At 48.7% G+C, this 26,451-nt stretch overlaps 1 protein-coding gene across 1 annotated transcript in view; it reads right to left on the bottom strand.

The window, feature by feature from the left end:
• PRKCA (protein kinase C alpha) overlaps positions 1–26,451 on the bottom strand; it is a 386,361-nt gene that overhangs the window by 60,956 nt on the left and 298,954 nt on the right. Inside the window, 3 exon segments of the mRNA XM_021066740.1 lie at positions 22,113–22,209; positions 22,626–22,760; positions 23,770–23,926. Of these exon segments, the coding sequence (XP_020922399.1) occupies positions 22,113–22,209; positions 22,626–22,760; positions 23,770–23,926 (389 nt within the window).

Raw genomic sequence — 26,451 nt, 5'->3', positions numbered from 1 at the left:
GCGAGGCCTGGGGTCGAACCCACATCCTCGTGGATACTAGTTGGGTTCTTAACCTGCTGAGACACAACAGGAACTCCACACAACAGATACATTCTTGAAAGTATCACTGCCATCACTGAAGGGGTTTACACGTTAAAGGACTCCCAGCATGGTGCTTCTATGAAGCCAATCATGAAAAATAAGTGTGACTATTGCAAATTCAAATTCTCCCAGGCTGGGGTTGAAGTGGGTGCATATGCTGAACATCTGTGCCTGAGGTGTCTGGCTGTGTGTGGCTCTCCAGATTCAGTTCATTGCTGGGGTTTTTCAAATTAAAACTGATGGAGGATGTGCCAGTCCATGCCACTGTGCATCTACCAGGGGATGGGATCTTGGGAGATGCTCACTTTCTGTGAGGCTGGACCGCGTGCAGACGCTGAGATGTGACCATCTGACCTGGGCTAGTCCAAAGGGTTCCACCTAATTCCACAGATGCTCTGATGTCTGAATCCTGTGTGATTATCACACATACCAGCTCTGGTACGTGGGAAAACAGACATTAAAGACACGAGGAAGCACAGAGTCATAAAGTGCCAACCTCTAATACAACAGCTCCCTACCCACAATTCTTCCAAGAGGTGCTGCCTTCTCTTCAGGAGGAACCAAGCCTAAAGGTTCACCCACAGTAGGATGACTCTCAAACTTAATTCAGAGTCTCCCAGTGGGCCCATCCTATAATCAGGAACCTCGGAGGTGTGCTTTAATGTTTAACTACATTCCATTAACTGCGTTTCAGCTGTAGCTGGTTTGTGAATGTGTTTCCGATACCACAGTATTTCGTAGCATCATGGGAATATGGCTTTGATGAATGTATGTATCATAGATGTTTGCAAAGTGTAGAGAGATGACAAAGGAAGGTTCTTCTTAATTAAAGATCTGAAGGCAGGAGTTCCTGTCGTGGCTCAGTGGTTAGCGAATCTGACTAGGAACCAGGAGGTTGCGGGTTCGATCCCTGGCCTTGCTCAGTGGGTTAAGGGTCTGGCGTTGCTGTGAGCTGTGGTGTAGGTCACAGACTCGGCTTGGATCCTGCATTGCTGTGCCTGTGGCGTAGGCCGGCACCTGTAAGTCTGATTAGACCCCTGGCCTGGATATCTCCATGTGCCGTGGGTGCAGCCCTAAAAAGCAATAAATAAATAAATAAATACATACATAAAAGATTCTGAAGGTAGATAGGCCAACAAAGACCAGGTATAGGAGCAGAGGAATAACTGTACATTTCTTCAACTGTTTTCTGCAATAAAAATGTTCCGTATTCAGGGTTTATCTGAACAACCCTGGCAACCTAAGGTGGACGGTGTTTTGGCAGGGCTCCATAAACCAGGGTGTGGGTAACAGAAAGAGTTATGCCGTATATAACCAAGGGCCCAGCGCAGCACCTGACCCCCAGGTGACACACTCACTGCACTCATTAGTTAAAAGAAATCAAGCAGTCAGAAGAAAACCACAGAGGAAGGCGTTTTCAATGACACCATTAATGGAGTGTGTCCTGTGTATTTTTCTTTTCTTTCTTTCTTTTTTTTTTTTTTTATTTTTTCTTGGCCATACTCACAGCATGTGGAAGTTCCCAGGACTGAACCTGCATCACAGCAGTAACATGAGCCACAGTAGTGACAATGCCAGATCCTTAACCTTTTAGAAACTCTGCCCTGTGTATTTCTAACAGGCCACGAGTCATGGCAGCTATTACTTCCTACTTGGTAACCAAGCAACGGGTTAAGATGATGCTCCTTAACAGGCATTAGAGCCTCCTGGGCAGCACACAGTAAATAATATGTCGGCTGGTCTCTGGCTAAATACTTTTTTCACCTTCTGGAACATGGCAAGCATGCCTGGTGCCCCAGGGTCCTGTGCTTTCTGCTTCCTCTGACCCATGGGCAGGGATGTTCTTCCATCTCTGCTCAGGTCGGGCTTTAATCCAGAGGTTTCAACACGGCACCCTGTGGCCCTTCAGCTCTTCTCACTACATATTTCTCTTGCTCCCTCTGCTGGAAGGAGCATGGAAACCGGCTCTGCTCTGTGCACAGATGTACCTGCCCTGCCCAGCAGAGAGCCAGGGGCAGCGTCATTCTCGAATACTTTCAGAATGAATGGATGAATGGGTACACGGGGAATGCACGTCCTTCGAATACACAACTTTAAAAAAGGCAGAGTTATTGCGTTTAAATAATTTGTACACAATGCTGCTTGTTACAGAACAGTGTTCATTCCAGAAAATTTAACATGCATAGATCAGTTTTAAAAAAGACGACTACAATTTAAAATACCCATTACTTTATCACCCAGAGATAATCACTGGTGGGATGGGCTTCTAATCCTTTCTCTTCGTGCTTTCTTATTTGACAGATACACAATTCTCCTGCTTGTAACCTGTTTCCCCCCTTTGTACGATGTGAACTTTTCAAGCTACAGGCCTTCTTCTATCACATGATTTTAGCAACTGGATGACGATACCCCACCCTGTGACTCTACTGAAGGTGACTTCGCCACCCCCGATGTTGGACACGAAGGTTGTTTCCCATTTCCACTGTCACCAACGCGCAGATGAACAAAGTTATTCTAGCTCTAGTCCAGCTCTCTATGCGCAACCCCCATCTCCCCAGGATAGATTCCTGATGTGGAATTGCCAGGTCAAGAGGTCCCGGTATTACAGAAGTTCCCATTGTGGCTCAGCAAGCTAAGGACCCGATGTTGTCTTTGTGAGGATGCAGGTTTGATCGCTGGCCTGGCTCAGTGGGTTAAGGATCCAGCCTTACTGTAAACTGCGGTATAGGCTGCAGCAGCAGCTACGATTTGACCCCTGGCTGGGGAACTTCATAGGCTGAAGATGCTGCCTTAAAAATAAAGAGGTCCTGGCATTGCAAAAGCTGGTGCTCAAGGCCACACGTTCAAGTGTGACCACAGCAAGTCAGAGAGAAACGGGGGAAACCCCAAGAACCAGGGCAGCCTCATTCCTGAAGGCAGGATCTTGGTTTCTTTTAGGTCCTGTGTCTAATTCTGAGGCTGGAATTTCTAATAGGTCTTCTTTTTCAGCTTTGGCTTGGCCTGTGTGTTTTATATCAGATGCCAAAACAGCAGCACATCTTCCCTGCCACAACATGGACAGCAGTCTTGGAAGAGAAGTTAATCGGTACAGAGAGTTTCACAGAGATTCTTAGGTAAGCAAACCCCAAGCACCTCCTTCCGAGGGTGTCTTTTGGGATGCACAGTCCAGTCTGTGACTGCGACCTGTAGGTGTGGGGCCAGGCGGGTCCTCCCACACACCTGTGCCCCCTCCTGTCCACTGGAGTGGCCTCCTGGATTTGGGAATCATGGGTAAACAGCAAATCACAGGTGTGCCTCATTCAACTGCGGGGAGGGCCTCAGCCACAGAAGGGTCCTTGGGAAGGTCAGACCTGCCCGTGTGAAGCTGCTCCTAGTGCCACCCACCAGCTGGGTGCTGCCTGCCCTGTGGGAGGAAGAGATGCTACTTCCCTCCACACGGGTCCTCCTGCAGAGGACCACTCCCCGTGCTGAGACTGAGGGAGTTTCAGCAGCTGAAAGGCAGTTGGCAATAAGTTAACCAAGGCCACCCATGTCACAGACAGGAGGCTGAGGCCTGGGGTGGGGGCGGGATGGGGGGGCTGCTAGCTGATGTGTCTAAATCAATTTTCCTTCTGGCTCTGAAGCCAGAATTCTCATCTTAGATTTCACTGCTCATCTTCCAATGGGCGAATGTTTCCATAAAGGGACATATAATAAACATTTTCAACTTTGCAAACCAAATGCTGCTGCTGTTGTAACTACCCAACTCCACCGCGGCAGCGTGAGAGCCACGCGAATGAATGAGTGAATGAGCTTGGCTGTGATCCAATAAAACCTTATTTACAAAAACAGGCAGCAGCCAGAATCCGGTCTGTGGGCTGAAGTTTGCCCACTCCTGCCCCAGATCATGCAGGTTCCCAAATCATTCATTCTCAGTTGCTGTTAGATTTAAACAAAACTCTCTCCTTGCTTAGCTTGCAGAAGAGCAATAATTAAGAACCTCAAATGCACTTGAATTAAATGACTATTCAGTCTCTTCTACAACCAGCACAGGAAAAAGCTGTTTTGCAGCCAAACAACGTAGTGAGTAAAGTGCTTTTTCAGTAGAGCAAAAATTTAAGGGAAACATGAAGTCATTTTCTTAATGAGAGATATTTTTATGGACACAACTACTTAGGCTGTACAATTTGCAGGCAGTCAGCAGCCTCTGTTGTCATGGCAACTGAGCCACACTCTCAGGAGAAACGCGGGACCCGTGACACATCAGCATTTTGCCCATCATGAAAAATACAAAGTGCCTGGTTTTTCTCCAACTGAGTGTTACACACCTCTAACATCCAACCGTGCCTTTGCGGGGCTTTTTGTTTTGTGGGCAATCTAGTTTTCCCGTCTCCCAGATCTGTCACAGACGCTGACAAACATCTCAGCCGGGTAATCCAGTTATCAGGGTGCAGTGGTGTGACCGACCTCACGTGCTAAAAAGATCCTGGAAGGGCCACTGTCCTTAGCTCTCCCCAGGGGCTAAGAGTCTAGACTTACGTGACGACCTGGGACCAAAAACTTTATCCCAAGATTTTCATCTGGAGAAACACTTTCTCTTACGCAACACATGTGTCTGAGAGGAAGGCCTGATGGGAGTGGCTGTAGCCACGGCGCACCATTGTTCGAGGGCTTTGGGCACTTAGTCATTTTTGAAATCTATGTCCTTTCCCTCTGAAAACACGCCCCTTTGGGATGCGCACGTGCCGGCTTTATAAGCTGGCTGTGGCAGGGGCAGGCAGGAGCCAAATGAACTCGTGATGCGATCCAAGTCAATGATTTCCCAGACGGCCAGCAATGCTGCTCAGAAGCGGGGGCTTCTCTGCGCTGAGAAAGCAGAGCAGAGGTGAGGTGGGCTGGGCCCTGTGCGCCGGAGGAGAAACGCAGGAACCCTGCAGATCCTGAGGAGCCCTGGGCACCTTACCCTTTGCAGCAGCACCAGGATGCTCTAAAAACAAGGAGCCACTGGAGCATAAGGTGGTAACTCCATCTGTACATCCATCAGGAAGCAAAGACACAGTCACAAGCTCATTCATCGCTATCTTCGGGGTTCGAGGCTTCAGGGAATCATTTACTTGCAAATCTTTACTGCCCTCTTGTGGTATTTGTTTTCTAGACTGACTGCATTTTGACTGGGCTCTTCTAGCAGAAATACGACCAAGGTCTACTAGTCTGGCCCACACAGGTAAAGTTCCTGCAACTGCTGCAAATGGCACCAACATGACACAGAGTCTATCTTCCCAGCTCTCTCTCTCCAGAAAATGACTCCAGTCTCCTGTGAGAGCCAGAGAATTTGCATGATGCCTATGGAATGTGCACGATGCCGTAACTGCCGCGTGTGCGATTTCTAGAAAACAACAAAGCCCCAACCATTTCTAGACATCTGTGTTCTGAATCTCTTCTTAAATCTCTGTCTGGGCCCAGACTTTGCAAGCCACAGATGCAAGAAGTACGAAAGGGAGGTCGTGAAGGCAGAGGGGGGCCCTGGAGAGGTCCCACAGAGCTGCTGTGTTCTTGTAAAGGCAGAGGCTCAGAATAATCTGGGAACAAAGGAAGCGATGAGAGTCGCATGAGGGCAGAAGTCAATGAATGGCCACCCTGGGGGAAATTCAACTGGAGCTAAGTGATCACGGCTATCAGCTCCAAAAAACAAACAATAAAACCCTAAACCATAGCTAGCAATAAAGCCCAGATCCCTGAGGAAAGTTCTGGATATCCCTCTCCCTCTCCATCACGTTCAGCTGCTGCAGGAAGGTGGGTGGGACTGGGCACCCAGCAAAAGAGGTCGGAAACTTGATTCTTGTGGAGGTAAAAACAAAAAAAAAATATGATCCTTTCCCTCAAATGCTGAATGTTTGCTCAATTACTCAATTTAATTTTTCCCCCTTAAAACGCCTTTAATTGACTGTAGAAAGCATTCTGAAAGCAGGGTTGACTGCAATTAAATTTAGCACAAAATTTCCATAATCATTGATTTCATCCTATCTTCACTGAGCGTTTTAAAACCGCACCAGTTTTCAAAACGGAGGGGCCTAATTATAGCTCAATGGGACACCTGCTTCTAAAAGGGAGGCAGCTGCACGGCTCTGGTTCTGGGAGGTTCTCGGCTATTCTCTGCCACCCCCCCGCCCCCCATGGCAATCAGCTGATAGGAAAAGCTTGCGGGTGACCATGAACGGATGGGAGGACCAGCTTCAGTACTGCTGACTCCTCTGAGGCCTTGGTTTCTCTATCTGTAAAATGGACTCAAATTCCCTATCTCCTAATCCAGGGGATCAACCGAGATCACGGCAGTGGTGCCGACCCCCTCCCTCAAAGCTGGCACTTCGGCCCCAATCTGGCTGCCCACTCATGGCCACTGGCTGGAGCGGTGGACAAAGCCCTTCTGTCCTGTCCACAGAGAGCCACGGTCCCTGGGGGCAGACGTGGATGGACTGTGGACAGGTTGATTTTCAGAAAAAGCCATGAGGAGAAGATTGGTTCGTGAGCCAGCGAGTGGTTCTGCTCTGAAAAGAGGCATGACGAGTGGGAGCACCCCACTTTCCCTGGCCGGGTCGGGAAGGATAATCTGTTTCTGGTCCCAAGGCCCATTACAAAAGGTGCAGGAGACATAAAAAATAGGCCAGAGGCAGGGGGAGGGGTAATTTAGGGGGTTGGGGTTGGCATATACACGTCCGTGTACAAAACAGATAATAAGGACCAACTGCATAGCACAGGGAAACCCACTCAATATGCTGTAACAACCTATACGGGCAAAGGATCTGAGAAAGAATAGGTATATGTACAACTGATTCACGTTGCTGTATCCCTGAAGTGAACACAACATTGTAAGTCAACTATACTCCAATAAAGAGTTAAAAAATAAAAATGAATACAAAATGTGCCAATACAAAGTAGGTTAGAAAAGAGGCTTTGTTGCCTGGCACCTGCCGCTCCGGTTTTTAAGTGAACTCGGGACAGAAGAGCCTCACCGCCCTGTTGCTGGTGGGGTGGCGGGGGTGCTGTTCCCGCGAGGGGCTCTGTGTATGGAACGCACACCCAGGCCTCCCAACCGGGGCCCATGAGTGGTTCAGAAAGCTCAAGGACAAAGGGTCTGCTTTACCTTGGCCATGGCTTCTCAGAAAACTGTGTGCGCAGTGGCCCTTCCACTAGGGCTGGACCCCTAATTTGTCATCCCTGGCGGGGGTGGGGGTGAGGGGGTGGGAAGCAGGGAGAATGATGGCAGCAGCACTTTTCTAGACAAGCCTTATTCTAAACATATTTTTACATACTCATTTAATCCTGTGGACACCCTAGAAGGTTGGTCCTTTCATCATCCCTATTTTGGAGATGGAGAAATTGAGGTTGGGGGATGAACTAAGTGGCTGCAGCCCACACGGCTGGGGGTCGGTGGGGCCGGGCTTTGAATTGATCTCACCATCACCCAGGGCCGCTTCCTTGGGGAGACAGGTGAGTGCTGAGCAGCCCGGCAGGCGGGGAGGACAGTCCTTTGGAGATGTCAGCCCCTCCCTGGAGCTGGAGGAGCCATGGTCACCTGCCAGGAGGGGGCCCGGGGAGGGGACACCTTCGTCCTAATCCTTCTTTTTCTCTCTTTATTTCCCTCTCCAGTTACATCCAAGTTTTGCACCAGCTCTTCCTACATGTTGGGAAATAGAGCCCCATAATAGGCAGGTTACTTCTCCCTGAAATAACAGAGTTTCCACCATAGTGACAGAGACGAAACCCCATTGTTTAGACACATCACCCACAGGGACAGACGATGTTTGGTTACAATTAGGATCCGAGGACCCTGGTGTGATTTCATCTCATGGGGGGGGGGGTGTCCATCCTCAGCTGAAATGACAGAGTGTCAGATACCAGATGGTTTATTTTTCAACAGGAATTGTCTGCACGTCCTGGAATGGTCGGGGGGGGGGGGTCTGCTGACGCCGGGGACCCAGGATGCTTGTCCTCTGAGCGGAGAAATGGCCAGAAGCTCAGTGTCTTCTAGAATGGCTGACTTCTGCAGGTGTTTCTCCAAAGTGAACACGGCACATCGTGTGACAGGGTCTTAACAGACCACAGGAGGGCAGCGACGAGATGTGTCTTGAAAGGTGGAAGTTACCACACTCTGCCAAGACTCACAGGATGTTTTTTCTTCCCCATTTCCAAAACTCTGGGACACTAATCTCTTGTGGCCCCGTTGGGACATACCTGTAGGGTCAGCTACAAGTTCTACAGATGAGAAACTTTAAAAATATGACTTAGATAGTTTCTTGAGTACAGTGTTTTTGAAAGACTATTATATACTGATTCTACCTTAGTGTAGGGGGTGTGATTTCCTCTTGCAAATTCTTCTTTTTCTATTTTTTTTTTTTCTTTTTAGGGCCACTCCCGTGGGATATAGAAGTTCCAAGGCTAGGGGTCAAATCAGAGCTGCAGCTGCTGGCCTACACCAAGCTGTACCTGTGACTTACACCACGACACTGCTGGATCCTTAACCCACTGAGCAAGGCCAGGGATCGAGCCTGCATCCTCACGGACACTAGTCGGGCTGGTAACCTGCTGAGCCACAATGGGAGCTCTGGCAAACTCTTTACCCAAGGATTTGAGTGTTTAAATTTTCCACTTGCTTCCAATATGAATATTCTGTAACGATCTCAAGCTGATTTTAATTATTAACAAAAGCAATGTACTGGGAACACAGCTGGTACATGGCCCCAGCCAGCTCCCCAAAAGACAACGGTGTTGTCAGACATGATAATGGACCCGATTTTGAAAAAATAATTTACATGCAAGTTGCAAAGTTCCATTGGATCGTTTGGGGGACAGAATGGGTGATTCGGTTAAGAGAGTCGATTTGGGAAGTAATTTTAAAACTGAGAAAAAATGAAATACAGCCAAGCGTTAAGAATGTCAGGACAATGTGATGGTTTTAGCCCATGCTATGGTGACACTACGCCTTGCAGTTCAACGCACACATGGGGTGTAAGCACACCACGCGGACTGCATGCTAACACAGATGTGTGCCTGCATAAAGCCAAACATGTGTCTTGGTGTGTGCTTAGAAATAGATACGAGCAGAAAGAAAGGAAAACGTGACACCCACATAAAGATGTACTCTTCCATTCATTTGATGCTTTCAAAATAGACTTGAACGTATCTCGAATCACTCATAGGAGAGTCCAATGTTTCCCTGGTAAAATTTTGAAGGCAGCTAATCTGAAGATGGGGGAGGACTGGAATTCCCTGGGGGGGTTGAAAGATACGCATTGCCCTGCTGGAGGGCCGTGGCTGTGAGTTTTCAGCCACTGGAACACAGTGCATCCCATGGCTGGGCCTCAGCCTGGGGCCACAGAAACCAGGGCGAAGGTTTTGTGGAAGGCGAGGTGGGAGGAAGCTCTACCTTTAAGAAGCAGCGGACATGACATGCCTCGTAAGAGACAGGAGAGGGAGAAAAACTGCCAGGTTAGTAAGGGAAACGCCAGCTATACAGGAGAACAGCGCTGCAGGGAAAAACAAAAGCATGGCACGCCATAGGTGTTGACAACACAGACAAACAGCACGGAGGCGAGACAGCCTGAGACCCAGCATGAGGGTTTGGGAGGGAGGGAAGCGGGGCTCGGCTCAGGGCTCACCAGTGGCAGGTCTGATGTGGCCCTTGCAGGGGCCGGAACTCTGTCAAACCACCTGGGGCCAAGACCCTTCGCTCGCCTTCCTCGTGGTGTTTGTGTGGCCAGACATGGTGTCACATCAACAGTTCCACCACATTCGTGCGTGTTTCTTTTGCTTTTGGCCAATCCATAGGATAGAGTGATGGGACATTTCGGGACTGGTTAACCAAGTGTCTGTGGCGGTAACAGCCAGTTCCAGGACGCTTTATACATAAGACTGCTGTTATTCCATAAATGAGGATAAACCAAACCATTAGCTTACCATTAAAACTATTTGTAACAAAGTGTATTTTTTTTTCTTGATGATTCAGAAGGCTCTTTAGTATCTTGAGGAGCCTAAGAGTACTGCTGAACCATACATTGGTTGAGCAGCTGGTTTACCAAGTTCTGGCCAACTGAATGCCTGCGAACCAGGTTTTACTCTTCAGGCATGTTTCTGTTCACCTCTCAATTTCTGTCTAAAAGAACCCATCATGGCTGGATAACTTGATTTTCTCAAACCCTGATGTGAGAAAAACAAGTTGAAACATCTTAAGACAATTCTCTGCAAGCAGTCATGGCATGAATGATCCATATCCATACAGAGTGTGAGTTGGCTTCTGCGAGAACATCTGATTTTCTGAACCCAAATTCCATGGCCTGAAAGGGTCATAACATCTCTGAGCCTGAGATTCCGACAAACATTATACTTTGTACTCAAAAGGCTTTGCCACTAAGATTGGACACTGGGCAAATTGTGAATTTCTCATCTCTTTTAGACAGGTCTATTACACCTTCTAATTATGGTCTTTAAATCTGTAATCACGAATCTATTTATAATTATTCTCAAAATAGGCCATTTTATTCCAATCCCCAATGTTCTATTTTGGGCTGGAGATCTTTTTTTTTTTTTTTTTTTTTTGTCTTTTTAGGGCCACACCCGCGGCATAGGGAGGTTCCCAGGCTAGGGGTTGAGTCGGAGCTACAGCTGCTGGCCTACACCAGAGCCACAGCAATGCAGGATCCAAGCTATGGCTTCAATCTACACCACAGCTCACGGCAAGGCTGGATCCTTAACCCACTGAGTGAAGCCAGGGATTGAACCTGCAACCTCATGGTTACTAGTCAGGTTTGTTAACCACTGAGCCACGATGGGAACTCCAACCAAGATGATCTTAATATCCCTCCCAGTCCTGATATTCCACTGTTCCATTATTCCATGGGTCAGCAAACTTTCCCTGTAAAGGATCAGACAGTATATGTTTTGGCTTCCTGGGCCCCAGTCTGTCACATTGATTTGACTCTGCTATAGCCCGAAAGCAGCCACAGCCAGGAAGGGAATGAATGAATGTGGTTGTGTCAATTAAATTGATGGACACTGAAATCGGAATTCCATCTAGTTTTCAAGTACCCCAAATAGTACCTTTGATTTTTTTTTCCCCCAACCCTATAAAAGTGAGCGAGTGGTAGTTGCAATCCCTGCACTGCTTAAGATGGATGCTGGGAGTGACGGCATCTCTCCTGGTCACCCCCACAACCCACCAGGATCTGAATTTGAGGACGCATTTGTCAATCAGTCACACCCCCTCCAGGGCATTTCTCAGACTTTGATGGACCCGGGAACCACCCAGGGATCTTGTTGACATGCAGCTCCTGATTCAGTACAGGGTCTAGGATGGGGTCTGAGATTCTGCAGTTTTGAACCCAAGTGGCCTGAACCACAGCTGGATTCTTCACCACTGAACCACAACATGTGCCAGATTCTGCATTTTTAATAAGTACTCGGATGCTGCTGGTCCATGTGTCAGACTTGCAGGTGCAAGGATCCAGAGCACTGGGATAAAATTCTTGGGATTACCTCCCCGGGGGATGCACGATCCTAATTCTTTGTAGTAGGACAAGTTCCTTGAGAAAAACAGCAGCATGTGTGGTGTTACCCTTATTGCAGGCTTCTCTTAGGGATGTTTAATTTCTTCTTAGGTGCTTGGGATGGAGTGATAATGACTGGTGTCAAGGCTTAGTTGCCACGTCTGTGTTATGTCAGTGGACCGACCCTGGCTCTATCTTCCCACCCAGCAATTCCTGTCAATGAGGGAAGCATCCTTGGTACCCGCTAATCCTGTGGGAATTCGGGCCTGGGTACACGTGGATAACTGCTTCTAACATTTAATATTAGCCTTGCCCTGTTTCTTTAACCAGCAACATCCGCCCCCACGGCCACCCCCATAGCTACAAACACAAAGCTTTTTATGTCATTTTGGGAATTCATGAGGGTGGAACAGACGACCCGAATGTACAGTCTTTTTTTGGTTTCCCAACAAAAATCATTTCCGTAAGATAAATTAAACTGAAAACATGTTGCCCTGCTATTATAAATGCATTCGTCCTTCCTTACAGACGAATACAAAAATTCTGTGCACTTGCTTTCAGAGGCTTTCTTTGAGTTTGCTCTGTTGAGTGGCAGTGTTCACCTCTGTTGACCATGATCTAATGAGTGCGAGAAGATGCTTTCCAACACTAAACCTTGCACCTGGTTCAGTCTGAGATGTTGCTTCTGAGACAGAGCTGAAGGACAAAGATGAAAATAAAATGTCTCTTTTAACTGATGTGCGTTTCATAGATTTTTTTTTTTTCCCGTCCTTAACATCACCCAGTTCAGAAAGTAATGAAGCTATTTAGGAGGGGACAAAGCAGAATCCCTATCAGGGCACATAGATTTTCCGTTCTGTGTCCAAAAGGTCATCTGAAGGTACTCACGTTTCCATAGTAACAGTGGTACGCCTGATCAAATCAACAAAGAGCTACAATTTATCCGAGGGTCTCCAGCGAACTATTTTTTCCTCCCATCCGAAGAATATTCTGAATTAAAGTCTTTAAAGACAATGGAAGATCCAATTTCAACAACAGTAAACCGAAGATGCCTAAGTGCTCATTCCACATGTAACCCAGCAACTGAGTCTCATCTACAGTGACTGAAATCTCTTTCATGGTAATTGGATCACATTCTGCTACTCAGAAACACAGACAAGTTCAAAACGTTTCCCCAGAATAAATACAAAGAGGTACATATGTGATCTTAAGGCATCTGCAACATCTGCAGGGTGAGTCCTCCAGCAGTCTCTGGACCTCTATCACAGGTCCCGCAAAGCAGCTCGTTCTCCTGGACCATGTGTATCTATTTGGTCTTCTTTTTTGGTTTAGACCCTAAGATGCTTCTAAATGGTCACAGATACAAACAACTGTGAAGACACAACATCACACATCACAACATGTTATTTTGACAGAAGCCATTGCCAATCCAGCTTTAAATTCCAACCAATAGACAGTCTGTAGAATCTATCCAAACACATCTTTCAAATAAAATATCTCAGCCACAAAGAGTCTGTTTCACCTATTTCTAAAATACCTGTTAAAATTAACATGGCTCATGGGATCACGGTTCTTAGGTCACGTATTTACTCCAGGCTGAGACGTTAAGATGACTTTGTGCCCAGGAGGCAGGCGAGGGGTGCCCTCTGAGCCTTCGCCTCCATGGACGTATGACCCTCTGCTCACAACTTTCAAACTAAGCAGGAAATCTCAATAGGTTTCATCATGACTTTGAGATTATTACTAGAAATGTGTAATATGAAGTGACTAGGTAACACAAACATCATCCCAGTTTTGTTACATTCCTGTCTCCGATGTGGTTACTTGCCCAAAAAATCCCTACTTATCTGCACCCAATAATGAGCTCAGAATCAAGAGGGAGGAGTTCCTGTCGTGGCGCAGTGGTTAACGAATCCGACTAGGAACCATGAGGTTGCGGGTTCGATCCCTGCCCTTGCTCAGTGGGTTAACGATCCGGCGTTGCCGTGAGCTGTGGTGTAGGTTGCAGACGTGGCTCGGATCCCGCATTGCTGTGGCTCTGGCGTAGGCCGGTGGCTACAGCTCCGATTCAACCCCTAGCCTGGGAACCTCCATATGCCGCGGGAGCGGCCCAAGAAATAGCAACAACAACAACAGCAACAACAACAACAACAACAAAAAAAAAGAATCAAGAGGGAGTCTCTTTGCTGAAGTCCAAGTCTCTTGGAAGCAACTGATTTTTAAGCCCAGGAAACATACTGTACATTAGAAAGTCATGGGTTTTGCATTTCAGTCCTCATCTTACAACAAACTTTTTCTTCATTGGAAGGAAAGCTCTGGGCTAGCCCTGTCCAACAGAAACACACTGTGACCTACATATGTAATTTTACATTTCCTTGTAACCTCATTAAAAATGCAACAGGTGAAATTTATTTCCATAATACTGTATTTAATACTAACATGAAAGCATATAGCAAAACATATAATAGTTATTAAATATATATTTAATCCAGTGGTCCAAAATATTATTTCCATATATAATGCATATAAATTTATTATTTAGGAACTACTTTCTTTTTTTTTTAGGAACTACTGAGCCTTTGAAAAGCCGTGGGTGTTCCATACTTCCCGCACATCTAAATGCAGACTCACCATATATATTTTTTTTTCTTTTTAGGGCCACACCTGCGGCATATAGAAGTTCCCAGGCTAGGGATTGAATCGGAGCTGCAGCTGAGGCACATAGCAATGCAGGATCCAAGCCTCGTCTTCAACCTACACCACAGCTATGGCAACACTGGATCCTTAACCCACTGAGCAAGGCCGGGGATCGAACTGGCATCCTCACAGAGACAACGCTGGGTCCTTAATCCACTAAGCCACAATGGGAACTTTCCAGACCCAATCACATTTTAAATGATCCATAGACTCATGCGGCCAGTGGTTGATGAAATGGACATGCAGCCCTAGGGATTTTCAGGGTAAGGGGAAAAGCAGCTATGTACTGTTTGGAATTTAGTCCCATGTGGTTCTTTAGCTGACTACGTGCTCAAACCACAAGGGGCGGACAGGCTGGGTTCCTCCGGGCTGACCTATCTAATGGGTCAAAGAATTTCTGGCCCTTCAACCACCTAAAGAGACAACTGGGTATGAAGTCGTTGGAGGAGGACAATGATGGTTTGTAGCTGGGGAGAATGAGAATTATAACGAGTTGGGGGGCAGAGCACGGATAGCTGGTGGGGGGCATCAGACTGGCAGTGGCGTTAGCAGTGGCAGGGCGGGCAGAACAGGGCAGGACCCTTAGATGGAGCAAAGCTCCGACCAGGTGAGCATTCAAGTTCAAACAGCTCTGCGATGCTTCTGAGTGCTGCATGCCACGGGAAACTGAGCCGACAGGTTGGGAAGTCTGTCTGCTGAAAATACCATCAAGAAAATGAGAGCTCAGCTTTAGGCTCCAGGGGGCATGAAGGTTGGGACAATCAATGCACCAGTCTGCTCTCAGGAATGGCTCCTTGACAAAATTTCTAGCCTCAAATGGGTTTGCTTTTGGCAGTACCTCTTTCGCACAGAGAGATATAGTCTCAGGGTTTATAAGCTTTTATAAATGTAAGTCAAAATTCAGTTTGAATAAGTAATGTCTTTTTTGTAAAATCAGCTATGATAAAAGCAAGGAGGAGTCTCAGTTAACATGTATGAGCGCTTACTCTGTGTCAGGGACCAGGCTAAGTAACTTACATCAATGAACTGCTTCCATTCTCACAGCAATTCAATACGGCGGTACTGTTATATCTCCATTTCATAAGCAAGGAAACTAGTAGTCAGAGAGTGTAAGACTCTCATCCAATGTCAGCTACCAGCTAGGAAGGGGTAGAGCTGGGATGCGAAACCCTGGCTACAACCCTGGGTGTGTGTTCTTCCCAGAATGCCCTGCCCTGAGGAGTCTGTCCAAGTTCACACACCTGGGATGCAGCTGCGCCAGCACGGCTCCAGGGCGGGGGCTCCTAAGCACGCGAGGCACTGTCAGTCTCAAACGGTCCACGTGCTCAGCACGGAAAATGCCTGGGGCTTTAGGGCGACTCACTGCTCTTAGCCGTTATTACCATCACTTTCAGGGATGTCCCCATCAGTATCTCACCCCCCTGCTTCCTGGAAGGGACAGGACGGGGGATGGCAGTCAAACTACACCCCAAAGCAACTGCCTGTTTCACGCTTGGTCATGAATTTCTCTCTTCATAGAACTTTACGAGTATTTCCCTATAGGGAGCTCACAGGTGTTTCAAGTGATGCTGCAATTTAAATAAATTCACCCTGTTTTCTTGAATCCTTATGCTCCAAAGAGTTATTTACGACATGTCATCTGCCAGTTTTCTACTGGGACATAACTTTCCATTATTTTCTGACAACAGGAATAATCCATTGCAGACAAAGCCCAAAGCATGCTGCCTCTTAGCTGTCTTAATTCTAACATGGATGTGTCTGTTCTGCTTTTAACTTTTTTTTTTTCTTTAAGTATTAGATTTTAACTTACCTGGAGTGCAGCAGTGGTGGGTGGCAAGAATGTAAAGAAACAACAGTGCTTTTAGCGTCTTATTTTGTTCTATTTTATAAATCATCTAAAACAAATGATGAAAGTGATGAATCCTTGACAATCAGGCAGCATCGAAGGGTGTGGCCTCGTTTAAGGAAAGCTGCTTGATTTAACAATAAAATCTCAGAATCTCCAATAACTATAACAACATGTGCAGGAGACAAGCAAACCCCCCCAGGTGGACATGCGTTTACTTAAAGCCCAGTTGTAGCTGAAAGTCCTCAAAAGACAAACTAGAGGAGTGACTGTGCTACTGGAGTAAAATGAGGGAATTAAAGTTTTATTTTGTTAAATATTGAAATAAGAAATGTGAAGAAGGTTACCAGCTCTGCTGGCTCCATTTCTTTCTGGGTGGCAGGGCTGGGGAGAATAACCTGCCGTAGGGATGAGGGGCCAAGGCTTAGGAGAAGGCTTTGCATCAGAGCAGAGAGGGGAGACAGAGAGGAGGGAACAGATCCTGGGAAGGGAGTGGCTACCTGCAAAGAAACCACCGGTCCTCCTCTCTTTCGCCTCACCTTTGCTCCTCCCCCAAACCTCCTTCCACTTTCCTGATTCTAAGACACTCCCAGCTCTGGAGGTAGATGTGGCTCCAATGGCTCAGGGAGGCGTTAGTTGCCTAACAAACAGTAATAGGAGTCAGTTAATACAAAACTGCCTAAGCTCACTGATGACCATGGCAATAGCCAAAGACAGTAAGGTCCTCGGAAAATGCTGTCAAGAGGAAAAGATGTGGTCAGAAGATACCCTTTCTTCACACTGCTAAGTGGCCTGTAGCCCAGCTCCCCAGACACAGCTCCTCAGGCGAGCTCCCCAGGCACAGCTCAAGGTGGGAACGACTTGGATCCCGGATTTTCTAAGAGATCTAAAGAGCAGCACTGCACTGATAAAATCATGGACCTTCATGCGAGTGGATGACGGACTGTTTCTGCTGTGAAATAATCATCAGCTGCCATTCTCCCTGATGACACCGCATTCCTTCCTGGTGTGGGTTACAGCAGCCATTCCAGACCTGCTTGCTTTGAGCGTGTCATCAGGACCCCAAATCAAAGCACTGAGAAGCACCCCTGTAGACTGACTCCTCAACGTGAGGTTTCTCCTCCCCCAACAACTGCTGAAATCCTGCTTTGACCTGAGATTATCCAACTCATCGGCCGGCTACACAAAGTTCCCGAGTTGCGCGCATATGTCCCAGAAATCCATGTCACTGGAAATGAGAATCTATTTCTCCGTAAAAACAGTGTTATCAATGGCAATAAAGTTCTTACCAATATGCCTCTTTCAGAACATGGCTGGTCTACACAGCTTAGAACGCACCCCCTATGAGAGCATGACAGCAACATGAACATTCATTTCTTAAAAGGAAAGCTCCAGAAGCTAAAAAAATAGTACCTTCTATAACCCAGTTTTTGCTATAAAACATATTGATGATGGTGACGATGAAAAGGGCTAACACTTGCATAATGAGCATGCCTTTAGACCTTTTCTAAAAGCAACTTCATCTACTCTTGACTGCTTCATCTTTAAAAAATACTCCTAACTCAGTACTGCTCTTATCCTGACCTACGTGAAGGGCTCACACAGGGCAGTCACACGGAGAGCAGACAGCAGGACCAGGTTTGAGCCCAGAGCCCCTGGGCTAAACTAGGGGTTGGTCCATCACAGCCCGGATCGGGTCTGCCTCCTGTTTTTGTAAATCACGTTTAATTAGGATACGACCCTGTCCATCGGTTGACATCTTGTCTGTGGCTTGTCTTGAGTAGACAAGCTATGAAAGCAGAGGTGAGGTGCTGTGACAGAGATCCTGTGCTATGTGAAGCCTAACGTATTTTTTTATGTGACCCTTTCTAGAAAGTTTGCTGAGCAGGGGCTAACACATATCTGGATCACTTCTAAGGATGGGCAGACCCTCTTCCTGGACTCGGCCGTGACCTTCATCATGGGGAGCAGGGCCCAGAATCAGGAGGAAGGAAGAGGAAACCTGGGTGTCCCTGATAGTGATGGGAGGTCCAGCACCGGGATGATAATATGTTTATTTCTCAAAATGCTTCCTGCACCATCATTCCCAAACAGGTCTGAAGCAAGGCTCGTGGGTACAGAACTCCACCTTCACAGACAGGGGGGACTGTTTGCTTTATTCATTGCTGGAAACCTCATTCCTGAACAAACAGGGACCATAGGCACTTTATTTGAACACAAACATGGAGCAGGTTCAAGGCCCACGGATGCACTGCCCATGAGTATCGCAGACAAGGGTCTGGCTTTGTCTTTTAGGCAGATGCACTCCAGGGAGATGCTGCGTTACAGAGTGGGGTCGTTGCCAAGCCGCCTGGGATTCTTCTTGGCTCTTAAGAGCTTCGCTCACTGACCATTCTGTTGGCCAGGATGCTAGAATCAAGAGTAAAGCGGAAATCTTTCCCCATATTATTAGCAGATAAAATACGAATGCAGTGGCCAAGCTGTAAATGCTCATTTGATTTTTCTTTCATCGGAAGGAATGACCTCTGATTTCTGGGGAAAGATCTGAAAACCACATTGAGTTAACTCTTTCTGGAAAACACAGCTAGACACAGAATACCTCTATATGGACTAGAGGTTCTGCAATCCCACTGGGTAAGGCTTGCACCTAATAAGACTAATCACCATGCTGTATTTTAGCCAATCAGGATTCACCATTGAACTTGAGATGGAAAAAAATAATTGTACTCAGTTGAATCAAACTGTTACCAGAGGGTGAGAAAGTATCTGTAAAAGAGTATTTGCATGTGTGTGTGTGGTGGGGTGGAGCGGAGACCAGCAGGATGGACGGCAATTATATGGAGAGAAAGGTACAAAGAGAGGCCTCTGCAGGTGCTGGGAAGCAATCACACGGTGGCCGGGGCCTGAGAGGGAGGAAATGGGGCGAGGGCTAAAGGATGCTTCCTATGTCCGCTCTTTTTTTTTTAGGGCCACACCTGTGGCATATGGAAGTTCCCAGGTTAGGGGGTCGAACTGGAATTGTAGCTGCTGGCCCACACCACAGCCACAGCAATGCCAGATCTGAGCCATGTCTGCAACCTACACCACAGCTCACAGCAACACCAGATACTTAACACACTGAGTGGGGCCAGGGATGGAACCCGCGTCTTCATGGATACTAGCTGGGTTCATTACCCCTGAGTCACATCACACCTTGATGCCACTGGGACCTGGTTTGGGAAAGCAGGCTGTCACCCAGGACTGCTCAAGGGACATGGCCTGGCACGCTGCCTCCCCACAAACCATCTGGCACTGGGGAAATGCTGCAACTTTCCCATGGCCAGACCTCACCATCAGACACTGGAACCCCTGCCTGACATCCCATAGGAACATCCCACTCGAACTGCAGCACAAGCTCTGTCAGCATCTTCGGGAGACAGACCATCAAGTGGCTCCCCATCTTTTGCAGGGTGCTTTACAAATGCTTAAATAAATGAGCTCACGTCATTCCGGGAAAGCCCAGGAAACGGGAGCTGTAAAGACGCCGAAAGCAAAAGTGGCAACATGTTCACGCCGGTGCCCCGAGCAGGGAACTCAGTGAGCTGGACGTGGAGGCTCCACGCCCCTCGGCTGGCCCCACCTGTGCCCCCGGCCCTGGCCTAGCGCTCTGAGGTCCACAGCTGCCCCAGGAGGGGAGCTCTGTCCCCAGCACCCCCAACCAGTCTCCAGAGAGAAACGCTGCCTTTCTGGCCCCAAACCCTCTGGCCCGGGGTTGTTTTGTTTCTTGGTTTTTACTGGGTTCGGAATGCTGACATTTACAAAAAGCTGAACTCGCTGCCCAGAAAAACAGGAAGGTTGCTCACCAGGGATCCGTGGAAAGAAGCCTAAAGAGCAGGTCAGTATTCCTCCCCCGCCACCTCGGAATCTGGGACGTCACCAAGTGTGACACCCAGCGCCGTCCGCCCTGGGACGTGCTCTCACCCTTCGAGACTCCTGACCCTCTGACCATAACGACCTGGGCTGTGGTTTGGGACACAGGTTCTTTCTCACTCCGTGGGTGGCTCCTCTGAGCAAGGGGATGGCTGAGCAGTGCTGATACCCGGTGCCCTGAGACTCCCTCTAGAAGCTTTCATTTCCCAGAGCGGCGGCAGCGGGACACAGGGGATGGGGCTCAAGAAGCAGCCTTCCTGCCCAGGTTCCAGGCTCCTGCTCCCGGCAGTGGGGTGGAGGTGGGGCAGGCCATGAAGGAAGAAAGAGCTAAGCCTGCACAGGTCCCAGCAGGTGCCCACACCAGCATCCTGACATCATAAGGCCTCTTCGGAAGGCGCTCTGTTTCCCATGTCTCTGTAGTTCTTTCCCTGTGTTTTCTAAGAGCAGAGACAGTAAGCTGGTTCCCAGGGGGCAAATCCTCCCTGTGTCTAAGGCCACAGAAGGGTGTCTAAGTTCAAGTTTCAGTGTTTGACCTACACCAAGTTCAAGCTTTAATTAGCTGCTAATACCAAAAGAAATGAGCACACGTCAAAAGACAATCCAGACTCTGGGCGTCTCCTGAAGAGCTGAAGGCCTGGTGGCAGCAAGTGACCCCATTCGGCCTGTCCCCAGTCAACTGCTGCTGGAGCACAGCTGCCACCGGTGGACAGGGCCTGGGCTTGCCCTTGTCCCCACCCCACCCAACTGTCCCACTAACTCTGATGTCCGCTGTCAGCTGCCAATCATCTGTGTTCTCTGTGACTCCTTTCACTCTTTTATGCGCCTCGGGGCCCCCAGGTTCCCAGCCCCGCCCTTAAGTATTTGCCACCCCCCACCCCCCTTAACCAAATAGCAGTGAAACGAAGCACGCTGAACATTTTCGTGGTTTACATCCTTGGGAATTCATTCCACCCTGATCTGCTTTGGGATGAAGTTTTATGTGGGAGAAGGAACAAGCAGGGGGAACATGACCATCAGCCTCCCATCAAGGTCAAGGGTGCAGGATCTCTGTGCACATACGTGTGGGCACGTGTGTATTGCTGTAGGGTGGGCGGATTCCAGGGGTTCCTAGCAAGTCTGAGGACAGGCAAGATTCCAAGAGGAATGAGCCTCAGTCCGTTACTACACTGGATCCCTCAAACGGCCAACAGGCAGGTGATTAGAGAATCAGGAAACAATTAGAAGTTGTGGCTTAGGACATAAGGCGGGTGTTTAGGGAAAAGGATGTTCATTGAAAGCTGAGATGCCTAGCAAGCAAAGAGAAGTAGGGATGGAGAGGAGAAGAAAGACAAGTGAGGTGGGGAGAGGGAGAAAGGACGGAGGAGGGCAGGCAGGGGACAAAGGAATCTGGGACAGAAGGTGATACACAGGTCCAGTGGGAGGAAGAGGAAGAGCTGGTCTTTTCTAAAGATCTGGAGCAAAACTAAGATGCCGGCAGGGTAACTTAATTACACTTAAATGAACTCCTGCCATTTTTTTTTTTTTTTTTTTTTACATTTTTGGCTGCCTCATGGTGTATGGAGTTTCCGGGCCAGGGATCAGATCGGAGCTGTAGTCACAACCTAAGCCGCAGCTATAGCAACACCAGATCCTTAACCCTCTGTGCCAGGCTGGAGATTGAACCCATGTCCCAGCGCTCCCAGGACACCACTGATCCCGTTGTGCCACAGCGGGAATTCCAACTTCCTTTGGAAGGACACAGCCCTTCTTCCTAATGAGGAGGCCATACGGAGAACCCCCACTGTCTCCCACCACGGGCAAACCCACGTACTACGCAGAAACCAATCACGCTCACTTCTGGGTTATTTCCAATCTCCATCCTCTCAACAAGAACAGCCACAGAAGGTCAACAGCTTGCAAAGGAAGGTGATTGCACCACGTTTATGTTTTTAAAGAAAGGAAAAGATTAACATTGAAATTCCTTTTTGCCTTTCTGCAGTGGGACCACAAAGACCTGGCCCCTCCCGGAGTTCGGCTCTCTGAGAGGAAAGGCAGTTCGGGTCATTTTGTGGGATCCTCACCTCGAATTTCTGCCTGAGCTCCACGTTTCCTTCTTCGTCTCCTTCTGGAATGGGCACATTGTAGTACTCACCTTCTTCCTGGTTGAGCAACTTGTACCTTGTAGAGACACGGGAGAAAAGGAGGGGTGAGACCCTGCGTTTGCAGCGGCCGAGGTCAACCCTCCCCTTCTAGCTCCCGTCTGGCCGTCTCTGAAATGTGTCTGTGGGGAAACTACAGCCAGACAACTTCATACCCAGTGGTCATTTCATTTTTTTTTTTTATGGCCACACCTGTGACATATGGAAATGCCCTGCCAGGGACTGAATCCGAGGTACAGCTGCAGCAACGCCAGATCCTCTCACCCACGGTGCCGGACTGGGGATTGAACCCGGTCCTCTGCAACGACCCGAGGTGCTGTGGTGCAGCGGGGACTCCTCAAGGGTCATTTCAGACTTAAATCAGCTTGTTTTCTGAATCCACAACCACTCTAATACTGTCAGACAACTAACTCTTGGCTCCCGCGGCTCCCTTACCATCCGCTGGCCGGCATCTTCATCAGCTCTGAAACTCCGAAGGAAAGGGAGCCCATGAAGTCGTTCCTTGTTGTTCGGTCCCAGTCCCAGATTTCTACAGACAGTCGTCGGTCTTTATCTGAAGGTTTTAATTTGCTAGGGAAGAGACACACACACACACGCACACACACACACACACGGTTATCTTGATCATGTTTTCTAGGGGGAGACATCACATGCTTATGATCTGAGCCTGAGATCTGACAAAACCTAGATATTCAGTTCTCTTCCTGCGGTTCTCACCAACAAAGGACCAGCCCCTTGGGAACCAGAGCTCTAGACGAGGGGTCAGCCAACTATAAGCCACTGGCTGAATCAGGCCCGCCGCTTGTTTTGGTAAATGAAGTTTTATTGGCACACGGCCATGGCCATGTTTCAGACACACGTTGCCTACAGTACTCTTACTCTAGAACAGCAGGGCTATGTCTCAGCAGCAGAGACTGTATGACCCATTAGGTCTAAGATATTTGCTATCTGGCCCTTTACAGAGCAAAGCTGGACAGCCTCTGCTCGACATACTAGACAGCTACCTCTGGTCGTGTACAGATACATCGCGGCTCGTGCTTGTGGCTCAGGTGCACTGAGTGCTTCCCGGCCCCTCCCTCTTTCCATTCCCTCTCCCCATTCCTTCCTCTGAGATCCTGGCCCTCCTTTCAGGCCCATTTTATTTTATTTTATTTTTTGCTTTTTAGGGCCACATCCGCAGCATATGGGAGGTTCCCAGGCTAGGGGTCTGATCAGAGCTACAAGTGCTGGCCCACACCATAGCCACAGCAACTCGGGATCCAAGCCGTGTCTGTGACCCGCACCACAGCTCACGGCAACGCCAGATCCTTAACCCACTGAGCGAGGCCAGGATCGAACCCGTGTCCTCATGGTTACTTGTCGGGTTCATTAACTGCTGAGCCAAGACGGGAACTCCTATACAGTTCTTGGTAAACCAACTCTCTATCGATCAGACAGGAGTGCTCACAGCTACCTGTCTGGCAGCAGTGGGAGAAGGGCTGAGGGCTGAGGTCACACTTAAAGACGTTTCTAAGAAGCCCAGCTCGTCACTGCTGACAACGTGGAGCCAGGCCATCCGTTAAGAAGAGGGACAACTTACAACGTGAAGGACTCGTTCCACTGGGGGTTGAGTGTAGAGCGGATGGTCTTGGTTTTTTGTTTGCTTTCGTTCTTGGGATCAGGAATAAGTTTCAGCTTCACATAAGGATCTGAGAGCCCATTTGGATCCATAGGGATTAGATTTTTTGCGTCTCGTACTGTGGAGACAAGGAAGAGTGAGCAAAGGTTACCAGGACAGAACAGATCCACGCCGCCCAGGCCCTGTGTCAGGATCAGCTGGATGAGAGACGTCGAGATGCTGCATAAGGGGGAGGAGGTGAGGACCAAAAGCCTCCGACCCTCCACATGAGAAAAACTGCCCACTGCCACCCCGACAGAGATGGGGAGGCCACACACGGGCCTTGCGGTCAAGCCTTGAGCCTCAGACTGGCCTGGTCCAGCAGCACCCGCGACATCTGGCTGCCTGGTAGAAATGCAGAAACCTAAGTTACACCCCGAACCTGGTGAAGCAGAATCTGCATTTGCTTTCGCTGTGCCTGCAGAGGTTCCCGGGTTAGGGATCAAACTCGCGCTCCAGCAGTGACCAGGGCCACTGGAGTAACCATGCCAGTTCTTGACCACTCAGGCAGCAGGAACTCCAGAATCTATAGATGTTTACTTTTTTACTTTTTGTCTTCTGTCTTTTTAGGGCTGCACCCACAGCATATGGAGGTTCCCAGGCTAGAGGTCGAATCAGAGCTGTTGCTACCGGCCTACACCACAGCCACAGCCATGCCAGATCCGAGTTGCGTCTGCAACCTACACCACAGCTCACGGCAACACCAGATTCTTAACCCACTGAGTGAGGCCTGGGATCAAAACCGCAACCTTATGGTTCCGAGTCGGATTTGTTTCCGCTGCGCCACGATGGGAACTCCCAGAGTCGGCCTTTTAACAAGACTCTGGGAGAATGGGCCCACCTCCCCAACCTAAGCAACCAGCAGACTCGTCCAGCGCCTGGCAGTCCTTGAACTCCTCAGAGAAGTCACCTCTTTCCTTTGTATAGGCTGGTGATTTCTAAACTGGCTGCACATTAGAATCACATGGGGAGGGGGCCCTTACGCATTCCAGTGCTCACGACTAAATTAGAATGTATGTGGCGGGGGGTAGTGTTTAAAAGTTCCTGGGTGATTCCAGCCTGCAACAGGGGCAGGAACAACTGGGCACACAGCTGTAATGCAGGACCTGCTGTACAGGTCTGAGGCCTCGCTACGCCAAGGGCAGGTCTATGGACCGGCAGCACCTGGGTGCTCAGGGGACATTCGGACACCTTAGAATGAGGACCCTCACTTTCGTAAGCCCCCGGGATGCCAAAGCACATTTGAGATTGAGAAGCACTCACAGCAAAACCAAAATAATTAGGAGGAGTGACCCCTTGACCCACAGAGGGCAGCAGGCTCACAGATGCAGCTGGTCCAGGCTTATGGCACTGAAGGGGCTTTGAAGCCACCACATGTCAATGAAACAGGCCCTTATCTTGCACTGTGATGAGAAGAGACAAAGGCCTGTGTCCGCACGCCCCAGCTGTCTTCTGCACCATCTTCCCCACGGTGGCTGAAATTTCCCATCACCAGGGTGCCTAATTAGCCAGGCACCAATGGGTCCACATCTAACTGGGACCAGGCTCTCTAGGCCCTTGGCTTTCACACTGTGGCCCCTGGACCATCAGCATCACCAAGTCAGAACTCGGGGGTGGGGGGTGGGGGTCGGGTGACTGGTGTTTCCCAAGCCTCCAGGTGATTCTGATGAAAAGTTGGTGAACCACTGCCCCAGCCTGTTAGTACAGATCATCAGCTCAGTTCACTATTAAATCAAGAATTTAGAAGAACCTTAGAAGAAGGGGCTGGAGCTGGCAATGGGCAGGGATGGAGGAGCGGATGGAAGGATGCTAAAAGTACTGGGTCTTTGGGCACAGCTCTAAGAGCAGAAGTCAAGGGTGAGCACTGCCCAGTACTGGTCTGAGGACACTGTGAGTGCTGACATCTGCTGGCCAATAGCCTTACATCTTTCTTGCCCAGAAGCCTTAGCACAGGAAGGTGACAGATGGGACCATATTCAGAGTCTGAGGAGGAGGGGGCTGGCTTAGGGCCCCTAGTCACAGAGAAGCCAGGCATATGCTCTCCACGCACCACTTACACCTTCCAGGGATTTTTCCCCTAAGACAATACCTAGCTCCATCCAGCTGGGAGTGGACAGAACAAAAGCAGCATGCATGCCTGCAGCCACGGGCTCTGCAGCCCAGCAGACGCTGCTTCCAAATTTGCCTCTACCGTGTAACCCCAAATACTGGGAAACTTAAGTTCTTGAGCCTGTTTCTTTATCCAGAAGAAGCATATTTCCAGTAGTAGAGGGCTGCTAGCACAATTAAATAATGTATACGAAGTGTTTTAAATGGTTGGCAGCTTGGGAGATAGCAGGAAAAAAAAAAAAAAAAAGACTGCACGATGTGAGTACTTACTATGCCCCAGTGTTTCAGACACAACCCTCTGCCCTCAATTTCAAAATCTTCACTGAGCTAGGGGCTCTCCTGGGGACATTGTTCCCTGAGAATTCCCTCAAGCTCAGGTTTTGAATGCAATGCAGAAGTCTGTCCTCCTCATGGATGCTAGTCAGATTTTTTTTTTTTGTCTTTTCAGGGCCGTATACCCATGGCACATGGAGGTTCCCAGGCTAAGGGCTGCAT

Source organism: Sus scrofa, chromosome 12 (assembly GCF_000003025.6).
Source record: "Sus scrofa isolate TJ Tabasco breed Duroc chromosome 12, Sscrofa11.1, whole genome shotgun sequence".
NCBI lineage: Eukaryota > Metazoa > Chordata > Mammalia > Artiodactyla > Suidae > Sus > Sus scrofa.
The sequence above is the reverse complement of the archived record's forward strand: the minus strand, read 5'-3'. Positions and strand labels throughout refer to the sequence as shown.